The sequence below is a fragment of the Somniosus microcephalus genome, unplaced genomic scaffold, assembly GCF_052327205.1.
Source record: "Somniosus microcephalus isolate GS21.2 unplaced genomic scaffold, FLI_Smic_1.0 scaffold197, whole genome shotgun sequence".
Lineage (NCBI taxonomy): Eukaryota > Metazoa > Chordata > Chondrichthyes > Squaliformes > Somniosidae > Somniosus > Somniosus microcephalus.
Window position 1 is genome coordinate 412,682 of NW_028225384.1, and position 15,642 is coordinate 428,323.

The window sequence follows — 15,642 nt, forward strand, 5'->3', positions numbered from 1 at the left end:
AGCCCCTGTATTGTGAGTCGGTTCAGCTCATTCCCCGGGACCTGATGAACCCACCGTGCCCTCCACCCCCGGACCAGCCCCTGTATTGTGAGCCGGTTCAGCTCATTCCCCGGGACCTGGTGAACCCACCGCCCCCTCCACCCCCGGACCGGCCCCTGTATTGTGAGTCGGTTCAGCTCATTCCCCAGGACCTGATGAACCCACCGTGCCCTCCACCCCCGGACCAGCCCCTGTATTGTGAGTCCGTTCAGCTCATTCCCCGGGACCTGATGAACCCACCGCCCCCTCCACCCCCGGACCAGCCCCTGTATTGTGAGTCGGTTCAGCTCATTCCCCGGGACCTGATGAACCCACCGCCCCCTCCACCCCCGGACCAGCCCCTGTATTGTGAGTCGGTTCAGCTCATTCCCCGGGACCTGATGAACCCACCGCTCCCTCCACCCCCGGACCAGCCCCTGTATTGTGAGTCGGTTCAGCTCACTCCCCGGGACCTGATGAACCCACCGCGCCCTCCACCCCCGGACCAGCCCCTGTATTGTGAGTCGGTTCAGCTCATTCCCCGGGACCTGATGAACCCACCGCGCCCTCCACCCCCGGACCAGCCCCTGTATTGTGAGTCGGTTCAGCTCATTCCCCGGGACCTGATGAACCCACCGCCCCCTCCACCCCCGGACCAGCCCCTGTATTGAGAGTCGGTTCAGCTCATTCCCCGGGACCTGATGAACCCACCGCCCCCTGACCAGCCCCTGTATTGTGAGTCGGTTCAGCTCATTCCCCGGGACCTGATGAACCCACCGCCCCCTCCACCCCCGGACCAGCCCCTGTATTGTGAGTCGGTTCAGCTCATTCCCCGGGACCTGATGAACCCACCGCCCCCTCCACCCCCGAACCACCCCCTGTATTGTGAGTCGGTTCAGCTCATTCCCCGGGACCTGATGAACCCACCGTGCCCTCCACCACCGGACCAGCCCCTGTATTGTGAGTCGGTTCAGCTCATTCCCCGGGACCTGATGAACCCACCGTGCCCTCCACCCCCGGACCAGCCCCTGTATTGTGAGCCGGTTCAGCTCATTCCCCGGGACCTGGTGAACCCACCGCCCCCTCCACCCCCGGACCGGCCCCTGTATTGTGAGTCGGTTCAGCTCATTCCCCAGGACCTGATGAACCCACCGTGCCCTCCACCCCCGGACCAGCCCCTGTATTGTGAGTCCGTTCAGCTCATTCCCCGGGACCTGATGAACCCACCGCCCCCTCCACCCCCGGACCAGCCCCTGTATTGTGAGTCGGTTCAGCTCATTCCCCGGGACCTGATGAACCCACCGCCCCCTCCACCCCCGGACCAGCCCCTGTATTGTGAGTCGGTTCAGCTCATTCCCCGGGACCTGATGAACCCACCGCTCCCTCCACCCCCGGACCAGCCCCTGTATTGTGAGTCGGTTCAGCTCACTCCCCGGGACCTGATGAACCCACCGCGCCCTCCACCCCCGGACCAGCCCCTGTATTGTGAGTCGGTTCAGCTCATTCCCCGGGACCTGATGAACCCACCGCGCCCTCCACCCCCGGACCAGCCCCTGTATTGTGAGTCGGTTCAGCTCATTCCCCGGGACCTGATGAACCCACCGCCCCCTCCACCCCCGGACCAGCCCCTGTATTGTGAGTCGGTTCAGCTCATTCCCCGGGACCTGATGAACCCACCGCCCCCTCCACCCCCGGACCAGCCCCTGTATTGTGAGTCGGTTCAGCTCATTCCCCGGGACCTGATGAACCCACCGCCCCCTCCACCCCCGGACCAGCCCCTGTATTGTGAGTCGGTTCAGCTCATTCCCCAGGACCTGATGAACCCACCGTGCCCTCCACCCCCGGACCAGCCCCTGTATTGTGAGTCGGTTCAGCTCATTCCCCGGGACCTGATGCTGACAGGAATCTGCCATCCATTGCAGACCGATTCTGTTGCACATTAACACCCCTCCCTGTGATATAAATCATTAGAACTGAGACTTCCTCTTTCTCACTCCTGTAGACGGAAATGCGCCATTTTCTCTGCAGAGTTACGAACCAGCGCTGTGACCCTCCCTCCCTCGCCGTGATCTAAACTCAGGGCTGGGCATCTGCTGTCGGGCTGTGTGCTGAATGGAGCGGAGTTCCCTCAGTCACAGAGCGCCAGCCTAGCTCCAAGTTGAAGTTTAAGCCTCATTGTTCAGGACTCCCCCACCAGAGGAACAATAGTTTTTCTCTATCTATCCTGTCAACTCCTTTAATCATCTTAAACACCTCAATTAGATCATCCCCTGATCTTCTATATTCAAGGGAATAGAAGGCTAGTCTTTGCAACCTGTCCTGATAATTTAACCATTTTAGCTCAGGTATCATCCGATGAATCGACGCTACATCCCCTCCAAGGCCAACATCTCTTTCCTGAGGGGTGGTGCCCAGAACTGAACAACATGTGCAACAATATTCACTACTCAAGAATATAATGAGACAGTTTATCAAATTTAAAAAAGAAAGTTACTAAACCATGGTAACAGGAAGTCTTACCAATGATATGTATCTGCATACCCTACTGCTCAGAACCAACAGGTTCCTACTCCTGGACTGCCGAGTACATGGACAGTTTACACTGAATGTTTCACAGTCTTTCAGATATAAATTGGAGCCAAGACCTCTTGTACTGAGATCTGACAGATTGTTACCCTGACAATAGAGGAAATCACTCACCGACAATAACTGAAAACGGAAATAACAAAACCAGCATCACATGTTCAGAGTTTAGTGAAGAACATTAACCCTGAACATTCAGCCAGTGTTTCTAACCATGAAGCTGCAATTCCAATAACGGATTTTTTACACCACCAGACCTGACACTGCGGGCTTACTGAATCCACCGCCAGTTCCAGCTGTACAGAACATTAAGCAGCGCCACATCTACAGAAATACATCAATAAAATAGGTCACATTGTTGGAGATTCACCCTGTGACCGCTGAAAAATCAGATTGTCTTAAACTATCAAATCTGTTACTGTTATGGAATTGTATGTATCCATACACCTGGATCATGGGACCAACAAGAAACTTTTTTCTGACAACACAAAATAATTTTACTAATCATTAAAATATAAGATTTACGTATCATTTTATCAGTTTTTACTAAAACGATAATCATTTAATTCAACTGCCATCGTGAAATTCAGAAATAGATTTACTGATAGAAAATAACTCAGTAAATCCAGCGTCCAGTTCAGAATTGTAATTCACAACATGGTGCAGTTTGTCACGGAGTGCAGCTTGGAACAGAAACATAGAAGATAGGAGCAGGAGTAGGCCATTCGGCCCCTCGAGCCTGCTCCACCATTCAATGAGATCATGGCTGATCATCCAAATTCAGTACCCTGTCCCTGCCTTCTCCCCATATCCCTTGATCCCTTTAGCCTTAAGAAATATATCCAACTCCTTCTTGAATATATTTAATGAATTGGCCTCTACTGCCTTCTGTGGTAGAGAATTCCACAGGTTCACCACTCTCTGGGTGAAGAAATGCCTCATCTCTGTCCGAAATGGCTTACCCCTTATCCTTAGACTGTGACCCCTGGTTCTGGACTCCCCGGCCATCAGGAACATCCTTCCTGCATCTAGTCTGTCTAGTCCTGTTAGAATTTTACAAGTTTCAATGAGATCCCCTCTCATTCTTCTAAACTCCAGCGAGTATTAGCCCAATCGACCCAATCTCTCCTCATACGTCATTCCTGCCATCATAAGAACATAAGTAGGATCAGGAGTAGGAGCAGGAGTAGGCCATACGGCCCCTCGGGCCTGCTCCGCCATTCAATAGGATCATGGCTGATCCGAATCTAGACTCACCTCCACTTCCCTGCCCTCTCCCCGTAACCCCTAATTCCCTTATCTGCTAGGAAACTGTCGATCTCCATTTTAAATTTATATAAAGTCGCAGCTTCCACAGCTCTCTGGGGCAGCAAATTCCATAGATTTACTACCCTGAGTGAAGAAGTTTCTCCTCATCTCAGTTTTGAAAGGGCAGCCCCTTGTTCTTAGATTATGCCCCCTAGTTCTAGTCTCACCCATCAGTGGAAACATCCTCACCACATCCACCCGATCAAGCCCCCTCACAATCTTATATGTTTCGATAAGATCACCTCTCATTCTTCTGAACTCCAATGAGTAGAGTCCCAACCAACTCAACCTTTCCTCATACGTCAACCCCCTCATCTCCGGAATCAGCCGAGTGAACCTTCTCTGAACCGCCTCGAGAGCAAGTATATCTTTTCTTAAATATGGAAACCAAAACTGCACGCAGTATTCCAGGTGTGGCCTCACCAATACCCTGATCCCAGGCATCAGTCTGGTGAATCTTTGCTGCACTCCCTCCATGGCAATAACATCCTTCCTCAGATAAGGTGACGAAAACTGCACACAATACTCCAGATGTGGTCTCACCAAGGCCCTGTACAACTGCAGCAAGACATCCTTGTTCCTGTACTCGAACCCTCTCGCTACGAAGGCCAACATATCATTTGCCTTCTTCACCGCCTGCTGCACCTGCATGCTTACCTTCAGCGACTGGTGCACAAGGACACCCAGGTCTCGTTGCACTTCCCCTTCTCCCAATCTATTACCGTTCAGATAATAATCTGCCTTCCTGTTTTTGCCACCGAAGTGGATAACCTCGCATTTATCCACATTATACTGCATCTGCCATGCTTCTGCCCAATCACCCAACCTGTCCAAATCATACTGGACTTTCTCAGCATCCTCCTCACAGCACACACGCCCACCCAGCTTTGTGTCGTCTGCAAACTTGGAGATATTACATCTAGTTCCCTCGTCTAGATCATTTATATATATTGTGAATAGCTGGGGTCCGAGGACCGATCCCTGCGGTACCCCACTAGTCACTGCCTGCCACTCAGAAAAAGACCCATTTATTCCAACTCTTTGCTTCCTGTCTGCCAACCAGTTCTCTATCCAAGTCAGTACCTTGCCCCTAAGCCCATGTGCCTTAACTTTACACGCTCATCTCTTATGCGGGACCTTATCGAAAGCCTTCTGAAAGTCCAAATACACCACATCCACTGGTTCTCCGTTACCTATTTTACCAGTTACATCCTCAAAAAATTCCAGTAGATTAGTCAAGCACGATTTACCTTTTGTAAATCCATGTTTTCCAAGTGCTCTGCTATTACATCTTTTATAATGGACTCTAGCATTTTCCCCACTACCGATGTCAGGCTTATCGGTCTGTAATTCCCCGTTTTCTATCTATCACCTTTGGTGAATAGTGGGGTAACATTAGCTACCCTCCAATCCATGGGAACTGTTCGAGTCTATCGAATTTTGGAAGATGACCAGCAATGCATCTACTATTTCTCGGGCCACTTCCTTAAGTACCCTAGGATGTAAAGTATCAGGCATTGGGGATATATCAGCCTTCAATTTCTCTACAAATACTGATTTCTTTCAGTTCCTCCCTCTCATTAGACCCTATGTTCCCCGACATCTCTGGGAGGTTATTTGTGTCCTGCTTTGTGAAGACAGAACCAAAGTATGTATTTAATTGGTCAGCCATTTCTTTGTTCCCCATTATAGATTTTCCTGATTCTGACTGCAAGGGACCTACGCTTGACTTCACCAAACTTTTTCTCTTCACATATCTATAGAAGATTTTACAGTCAGTTTATATGTTCCCTGCAAGCTTACTCTCATACTCTATTTTCCCCCCTCTTAATTAATCCCTTTGTCCTCCTTTGCTGAATCCTAAACTGCTCCCAAACCTCAGGTTTGCTGCTTTTTCAGGCCAATTTATATGTCCTCTCCTTGGATCTTATGCTATCCCTAATTTCCCTTGTTAGCCATGGTTGAGTCAACTTTTTTGTTTTATTTTTATGTCAAACAGGGATGAACAAATTCTGTAGTTCATCCATGCGATCTTTGAATGTTTGCCATTGCCTATCCACCATCAACCCTTTGAGTAACATTACCCAATCAATCCTACCCAACTCGTGCCTCATACCATCATAGTTTCCTTTACTTAAATTCAGGACCCTAGTCTGAGTCAACTACTTCACTCTCCATCTTAATGAAGAATTCTATCATATTATGATCGCTCCGACCCAAGGGGCCTCGCACAAGATTGCTAATTAATCCTCTCATTACATAATACCCAGTCTAAGATGGCCTGATCTCTAGTTGGTTCATCGACATATTGGTCCAGGAAACCATCCCGTAAACACTCCAGGAATTCCTCCTCCACAGTATTGTTACTAATTTGGTTAGCCCAATCTATATGTAGATTAAAGTCACCCATGATGACTGCTGTGCCCTTATTGCACGCTTCTTTAATTTCCCTTTTAATGCCATCCCCAACCTCTGCATTACTGTTTGGAGGTCTATATGAGACTCCCACTGACGTTTTCTGCCCCTTGGTATTTCTCAGCTCTACCCATACAGATTCCACATCATCAGAGCTAATATCCTTCCTTACCATTGTGTTAATTCCTCTTTAACCAGCAATGCTACCCCACCTCCTTTTCCTTTTTGCTTATCTTTCCTGAATATTGAATACCCCTGGATGTTGAGTTCCCAGCCTTGGTCACTCTGGAGCCATGTTTCTGTATTGCGAGATGGTTCAGCTCATTCCCCGGGACCTGATGAACCCACCGCCCCCTCCACCCCTGGACCAGCCCCTGTATTGTGAGCCAGTTCAGCTCATTCCCCGGGACCTGACGCTGACAGGAATCTCCCCTCCATTACAAACCGGTTCTGTTGCACTTTACCATCCCTCCCTGTGATATAAATCATTAGAACTGAGACTTCCGCTTTCTCACTCCTGTAGACGGGAATGCGCCATTTTATCTGCTGAGTTACGAACCAGCGCTGTGGCCCTCCCTCCCTCGCTGTGATCTAAACTCGGGGCTGAGCATCCGCTGTCGGGCTGTGTGCTGAATGGAGCGGAGTTCCCTCAGTCACAGAGCGCCAGCCTAGCTCCAAGTTGAAGTTTAAGCCTCATTGTTCAGGACTCCCCCCCCCCCCCCCCCACCCCCCCCCCACCAGAGGAACAATAGTTTCTCTATCTATCCTGCCAACTTCTTTAATCATCTTAAACACCTCAATTAGATCATCCCCTGATCTTCTATATTGAAGGGTATACAAGCCTAGTCTTTGCAACCTGTCCTCATAATTGAGCCATTTTAGCTCAGGTATCATCCGATGAATCCCCTCTGCATCCCCTCCAAAACCAACAACTCTCTCCTGAGGGGCAGTGCCCAGACTGAACAACATGTGGAACAATATTCACTACTCAAAAATATAATGAGACAGAGTTTATCAAATTTAAAAAGAACCATTACTAAACCATGGCAACAGGAAGTCTTACCAATGATATGTATCTACATACCCTACTGCTCAGAACCAACAGGTTCCTACTCCTGGACTGCCGAGTACATGGACAGTTTACACTGAATGTTTCAGTCTTTCAGATATAAATTGGAGCCAAGGCCTCTGGTACTGAGATCTGACAGATTGTTACCCTGACAACAGAGGAAATCACTCACCGACAATAACTGAAAACGGAAATAACAAAACCAGCATCACATGTTCGGAGTTTAGTGAAGAACATTAACCCTGAACATTCAGCCAGTGTTTCTAACCATGAAGCTGCGATTCCAATAACGGATTTTTTACACCACCAGACCTGACACTGTGGGTTTACTGAATCCACCGCCAGTTCCAGCTGTACAGGACATTAAGCAGTGCCACATCTACAGAAATACATCAATAAAATAGTCACATTGTTGGAGATACACCCTGTGACTGCTGGAAATCAGATTGTCTTAAACTATCTAAATCTGTTACTGTTATGGAATGGTATGTATTCATACACCTGGATCATGGGACCAACAAGAAACTTTTTCTGACAACACAAAATAATTTTACTAATCATTAAAATATAAGGTTTACATATCATTTTTATCAGTTTTTACTAAAACGATAATCATTTAATTCAACTGCCATCGTGAAATTCAGAAATAGATTTACTGATAGAAAATAACTCAGTAAATCCAGCGTCCAGTTCAGAATTGTAATTCACAACATGGTGCAGTTTGTCACGGAGTGCAGCTTGGAACAGAAACATAGAAGATAGGAGCAGGAGTAGGCCATTCGGCCCCTCGAGCCTGCTCTGCCATTCAATGAGATCATAGCTGATCTGATCCTAACCTCAAATCTTCTATCACTCTCCATCCACCCGAACCCATGTGATCTCCCGGGAGAGGCGAAAAACCAGATAAAAGACCCAATGGCCAATTTGGGAGAAAAAAATCTGGGAAATTCCTCTCCGACCTATCTAGGCGATCGAAACTCGTCGAGATCACTCTGTCCCTATATTTTCTACAGTACTTACCTTCTGTAAAGGTGATCTCCACCCTAGCCAGGAACAGGAATAAAACCATCTCCTGAAATCTAACACAGAATTAGAACACAGTAGGAGCAGAACAAGGCTACACGGCCCCTGGGCCCACTCCACTACCCACAGGGCCATGACCATTCCGAACCTAGACTCATGTCCAATTTCCTGCCCGCTCCCCATAACCCTTAATTCCCTTTACTTCTAGGAAACTATCTATTTCTGTTTTAAATTTACTTAATGATGTAGCTTCCACAGCTTTCTGGGGCAGCAAATTCCACAAACCTACCACCCTGAGTGAAGAAGTTTCTCCTCATCAGTTTTGAAAGAGCAGCCCCTTATTCTAAGATTATGCCCCCTCGTTCTAGTTTCACCCATCATTGGGAACATCCTCACCGCATCCACCCGATCAAGCCCCTTCACAATCTTATATGTTTCAATAAGGTCGCCTCTCTTACTTCTGAACTCCAATGTGTAGAGTCCCAATCTACTCAACCTCTCCTCATATGTCCACCCCCTCATCCCCGGGATTAACTGAGTGAACCTTCTTTGTACTGACTCGAGAGCAAGTATGTCTTAAGTATGGACACCAAAACTGTATGCAGTATTCCAGGTGCGGTCTCACCAATACCTTGTACAACTGCAGCAATACCTCCCTGTTTTTGTATTCTATCCCCCTAGCAATAAAAGCCAACATTCCATTGGCCTTCTTGATCACTTGCTGCACCTGCATACTAACTTTTTGAGTTTCGTGCACCAGGACCCCCAGATCCCTTTGTACTACGGTACTTTCCAGTTTCTTGCCATTAAGATAATAACTTGCTCTATGATTTTTCCTGCCAAAGTGCATAACCTCACACTTTCCAGTATTGTATTCCACCTGCCAAATCTCTGCCCACTTACTTAGCCTGTCTATGTCCCTTTGCAGGTTTTTTATGTCCTCCTCACTCACTACTTTCCATCCCATCTTTGTATCATCTGCAAACTTTGATATGTTACACTCGGTCCCCTCCTCCAAATCGTCAATATAGATTGTGAAGAGTTGGGGACCCAGCACTGACCCCTGCGGAACACCACTAGTTACTGGTTGCCAGTCTGAGAACGAACCTTTTATCCCAACTCTCTGCTTTCTGTTAGAGAGCCAATCCTCCACCCACGCCAGAATATTACCCCCAATCCCATGATTTTTTATCTTGAGCAATAATCTTGTGTGGCACCTTGTCGAATGCCTTTTGGAAGTCTAAATACACTACGTCCACTGGTTCCCCTTTATCCACCCTGCATGTTACTTCCTCAAAAAACTCAAGCAAATTTGTCAAACATGACTTCCCCTTCATGAAACCTCGAGCCTGCTCCGCCATTCAATGGGATCATGGCTGATCATCCAAATTCAGTGCCCGGTCCCTGCTTTCTCCCCATATCCCTTGATCCCTTTAGCCTTAATATATATATCTAACTCCTTCTTGAATATATTTAATGAATTGGCCTCTATTGCCTTCTGTGGTAGAGAATTCCACAGGTTCACTACTCTCTGGGTGAAGAAATTCCTCCTCATCTCTGTCCTAAATGGCTTACCCCTTATCCTTAGACTGTGACCCCTGGTTCTGGACTCCCCCGCCATCGGGAACATCCTTCCTGCATCTAGTCTGTCTAGTCCTGTTAGAATTTTATAAATTTCAATGAGATCCCCTCTCATTCTTCTAAACTCCAGCGAGTATAAGCCCAATCGACCCAATCTCTCCTCATACATCATTCCTGCCATCCCAGGTATCAGAAACATTGAAACATAGAAGATAGGAGTAGGCCATTCGGCCCCTTCAGCCTGGTGAATCTTCGCTGCACTCCTTCCATGGCAAGTACATCCTTCCTCAGATAAGGCGACCAAAACTGCACACAATACTCATGGTGTGGTCTCACCAAGGCCCTGTACAACTGCAGCAAGACATCCTTGTTCCTGTACTCAAACCCTCTTGCTACGAAGGCCAACATACTATTTGCCTTCTTAACCGCCTGCTGCACCTGCATGCTTACCTTCAGCGATTGGTGCACAAGGACGCCCAGGTCTCGTTGCACTTCTCCTTCTCCCAATCTATTGCCAATCAGATAATAATCAGCCACCTTGTTTTTGACACCGAAGTGGATAACCTCGCATTTATCCACGTGAAATTGCATCTGCCATGCCTCTGCCCAATCACCCAACCTGTCCAAATCATACTGGAGTTTCTCTGCATCCTCCTCACAGCACACACGTCCACCCAGGTTTGTGTCATCTGCAAACTTGGAGATATTACATCTCGTTCCCTTGTCCAGATCATTAATATATATTGTGAATAGCTGGGGTCCGAGAACTGATCCCTGGGGTACCCCACTAGTCACTGCCTGCCACTCGGAAAAAGAGCCATTTATTCCAACACTTTGCTTTCTGTCTGCCAACCAGTTATCTATCCAAGTCAATACCTTGCCCCCAATCCCATGTGCCTTAACTTTACACGCTAATCTCTTATGCGGGACCTTATCGAAAGCCTTCTGAAAGTCCAAACACACCACATCCACTGGTTCTCCCTTACCTATTTAACCAGTTACATCCTCAAAAAATTCCAGTAGATTAGTCAAGCACGATTTACCTTTTTAGATCCATGTTGACTTTGTCCGATCCGGTCACTGTTTTCCAAGTGCTCTGCTATTACATCTTTTATAATGGACTCTAGCATTTTCCCCACTACCGATGTCAGGCTTATCGGTCTGTAATTCCCCGTTTTCTCTCTACCATCTTTTTTGAATAGTGGGGTAACATTAGCTACCCTCCAATCCATGGGAACTATTCCAGAGTCTATCGAATTTTGGAAGATGACCAGCAATGCATCTACTGTTTCTCGGGCCACTTCCTTAAGTACCCTAGGATGTAAATTATCAGGCCCTGGGGATTTATCGGCCTTCAATCCCGTCAATTTCCCTACAAATACTGATTTCTTTCAGTTCCTCCCTCTCATTAGACCCTATGTTCCCCGACATCTCTGGGAGGTTATTTGTGTCCTGCTTTGTGAAGACGGAACCAAAGTATGTATTTAATTGGTCTGCCATTTCTTTGTTCCTCATTATAAATTCCCCTGATTCTGACTGCAAGGGACCTACACTCGACTTCACCAATCTTTTTCCTCTTCACATATCTATAAAAGCTTTTACAGTCAGTTTATATGTTCCCTGCAAGCTTACTCTCATACTCTATTTTCCCCCTCTTAATTAATCCCTTTGTCCTCCTTTGCTGAATCCTAAACTGCTCCCAATCCTCAGGTTTACTGCTTTTTCTGGCCAATTTATATGTCCTCTCCTTGGATCTTATGCTAGCCCTAATTTCCTTTGTTAGCCACGGTTGAGTCAACTTTTTTTTTATTGTTATGCCAAACAGAGATGAACAAATTCTGTAGTTCATCCATGCGATTTGAATGTTTGCCATTGCCTATCCACCGTCAACCCTTTGAGTAACATTCCCCAATCAATCCTACCCAACTCGCGCCTCATACAGGTAGACTATCCTTTATCCGAAAACCTCGGGACCAGCCGTGTTTCGGTTTTCGGAGAATTTCGGATTTCGGAAGGTGGGCCGGCAGGGGTCCGCGGGGGGGGGGGGTCGGCGGGGGGTCGTGCGCACGACTTACGCTGACGCTCAGCGTAAGTCGGCGTGGGTCCGCGGGGGGGTTGGCGGGGGTCGGGGGTGTCTGCGGGGGGTCGTGCGCACGACTTACGCTGGACTTACGCTGACTAAAAACCGAAGGTTTTTTCAGAGGGTTTCGGAAGTCCGGATAAAGGGTAGTCTACCTCTACCATCGTAGTTTCCTTTATTTAAATTCAGGACCCTAGTCTCCAAGTCAACTACTTCACTCTCCATCTTAATGAAGAATTCTATCATATTATGATCGCTCCGACCCAAGGGGCCTCGCACAACAAGATTGCTAATTAATCCTCTCATTACATAATACCCAGTCTAAGATGGCCTGATCTCTACTTGGTCCCTCAACATATTGGTCCAGGAAACCATCTTGTATACACTCCAGGAATTCCTCCTCCACAGTATTGTTACTAATTTGGTTAGCCCAATCTATATGTAGATTAAAGTCACCTGTGTTAACTGCTGTGCCCTTATTGCACGCTTCTCTAATTTCCCTTTTAATGCCATCTCCAACCTCAGCATTAATGTTTGGGGGTCTATATGACACTCCCCCTACGTTTTCTGCCCCTTGGTATTTCTCAGCTCTACCCATACAGATTCCACATCATCAGAGCTAATATCCTTCCTTACCATTGTGTTAATCCCTCTTTAACCAGCAATGCTACCCCACCTCCTTTTCCTTTTTGTCCATCTTTGCTGAATATTGAATACCCCTGGATGTTGAGTTCCCAGCCTTGGTCACCCTGGAGCCATGTTTCCGGAATCCCAATCATACATCCGTTTACCTCTATTTGCACAGCTAATTCATCCACCTTATTACGAATGCTCCTCGCATTAAGACACAAAGCCTTCAGGCTTGTTTTTTTAACCCTCTTAGACCTTTTTAGAATTATTATTTACTGTGGCCATGTTTGATTTAAACCCTTGATTTCTCTGTCTGCCACTTTTGTTTTTCTCCTTCCTGTCTTTTGCTTTTATCCTTGTTTCCCTTTCCTCTGTCTCCCTGCTCATGTTCCCAACCCCCTGCCATTTTAGTTTAAACCCTCCCCCACAGCACTAGCAAACACTCCCCCTAGGACATCGGTCCCGGCCCTGCCTAGGTGCAAACCGTCCATTTTGTACTGGTCCCACCTCCCCAGAACCGGTTCCAATGTCCCAGGAATTTGAATCCCTCCCCCTGGCACCATTCCTCTAGCCACGTATTCATCTGAAATATTCTTCTATTTCTACTCTGACTAGCACGTGGCACTGGTAGCAATCCTGAGATTACTACCTTTGAGGTCCTGTTTTTTTAATTTACCTCCTAACTCCCTATATTCAGCTTTTAGGACCTCATCCCGTTTTTTACCTATATCGTTGGTACCTATATGCACCACGACAACTGGCTGTTCACCCTCCCCTTCCAAAATATTCTGCAGCCACTCAGACATCCTTGACCCTTGCACCAGGGAGGCAACATACCATCCTGGAGTCACGTTTGCAGCCACAGAAACACCTATCTGTTCCCTGTACAATAGAATCCCCTATTACTATAGCTCTCACTCTTTTTCGTCCCGTCCTGTGCAGCAGAACCACCCACGGTGCCAGGAAGTTGGCTGCTGCTGCCTTCCCCTGATAAGCCATCCTCCCCAACAATATCCAAAGCGGTATATCTGTTTGAGAGGGGTATGACCACACGGGACCCCTGCACTACCTGCCTGCGCCTACTACTCTGCCTGGCCATCACCCATTCTCTTCCTGCCTGTGCAGCCTTTACCTGCAGTGTGACCAACTCCCTAAATGTACTATCCACGACGTCCTCAGCATCGTAAACGCTCCAGTATGTATCCACTCGCAGCTCCAGCGCCGCATGTGGTCTGCCAGTAGCTGCAGCTGGATACACTTCCCGCACACATGGTTGTCAGGGACACAGGAAGTGTCCCTGATTTCCCACATAGTGCAGGAAGAGCATACCATGGCAGAGCTCTCCTGCCATGACTTACCTGTTAATTAAATCAAATTAAATTAAAAGTGAGGCAGGTATGGGGACCCAGGAGGTGGAGGAGCCTCAGCCTTTGCAATTGTCCAACAGGTTCGAGGTTCTTGCGGCCTGTATGGGTGAAAGCGGTGGCTGCAGGGTGGATGAGCAAACTGACCGTGGCACCGAGGTACAGGAAGCGATTCAAGCGGGGGGAGTTAATAGGAAGATAGTGGTCATTGGACAGCATAGTCAGGGGGATAGATACAGTTCTCTGCAGCCAAGAGCGGGAGTCCAGACAGCTGTGTTGCCTGCCGGATGCCAGGATTCAGGACATCTGCTCTGGGCTGGAGAGGAACTTGCAGTGGGAGGGGGAGGAGCCAGTCGTCGTGGTCCATATAGGTACCAATGACACAGTTAGAACTAGGAAAGAGGTTCTGCTGAGAGACTGTGCAGCTAGGGGCTAATTCAAAAAGCAGAACCTCAAGGGTAATAATGTCTGCATTATTACCTGAGCCACGAGCAAATTGGCATAGGGTAAATAAAATTAGAGAGATGAATGCGTGGCTCACAGACTGGTGTGGGAGAAATGGGTTTTGATTCCTGGGGCACTGGCACCATACTGGGGAAAGTGGGATCTGTATCGTTGTGATGGTCTTCACCCGAACCATGCTGGGACCAGTGTTCTGGCGAGTCATATAACTAGGGCGGTAGAGAGGGTTTTAAACTAAATAGTGGGGGCAAGGGATCAAACTTGTTGAGATGTGGTAAATCAAAGAGTGGAGACAAGGCAACAGAGAAAGGTATTAATATGGGAAATGATAAACAGACCGTGACAGGAAGGGATAGAGAGGACAAATCTAAGAGTAAATCAACAGATAAGGCTAGAGGTTACAAAAATAATAAAAGGACAAAACTAAAGGCTCTGCATCTGAATACACGTAGCATTCGAAACAAAACAGATGAACTGATAACGCAAATAGAAATAAATAAGTCTGATCTGATCGTCATTACAGAAACATGGCTGCAGGATGACGTCGATTGGGACCTGAATATTGAAGAGTACGTGACATTTAGGGAGGACAGAAAGCTAGGAAAAGGTGGAGGGGTGGCTCTGTTAATTAATGGTATTAGCACAATAGAGAGGGATGACCTAAGTTCAGGAAACCAGGATGTAGGAGCAGTTTGGGTAGAGATGAGAAATGATAAAGGCAAGAAGTCACTTGTGAGAGTGGTGTACAGGCCCCCTCACAGTAACCACACGATAGGATAGAGTATAAAGGAAGAAATAATGGGAGCTTGTCAGAAAGGTACGGCAATAATCATGGGGGATTTAATCTACACAGAGACTGGAAAAATCAGACCGGCAAAGGTAGCATAAATGAGTTCATAGAATGTTTTCGGGATAGTTTCTTACAACAGCACGTTCTGGAGCCAACCAGAGAGCAGGCTATACTAGACCTGGTATTGTGCAACGAGATAGGATTAATTAATGACCTCATAGTGAAGGAGCCCCTAGGTAGCAGCGATCATAATATGATTGAATTTTACCTTCAGTTTGAGGGAGAGAAGAGTGGGTCCTAGACTAGTATTTTAAGCTTA

At 47.5% G+C, this 15,642-nt stretch overlaps 1 protein-coding gene across 5 annotated transcripts in view; it reads right to left on the minus strand.

Annotated features, from left to right (window-relative positions):
- Window positions 1-15,642, minus strand: part of LOC147082064 (uncharacterized) — a 109,402-nt gene that overhangs the window by 80,975 nt on the left and 12,785 nt on the right. The window contains exon 1 of one of the 5 annotated variants that reach the window (XM_085980493.1): window positions 2,560-2,827. The exons of 2 other annotated variants lie outside the window; for them this stretch is intronic. Coding sequence is in view for 1 of the 3 variants with exons in the window: in XM_085980488.1 (XP_085836614.1) it covers window positions 2,539-2,557 (19 nt within the window). In the remaining 2 variants the exon portion in view is untranslated. Of the gene's footprint in view, window positions 1-2,538; window positions 2,828-15,642 lie in introns of those variants that run through there. 2 more of the 5 variants (XM_085980491.1, XM_085980488.1) reach the window with 2 other exon arrangements.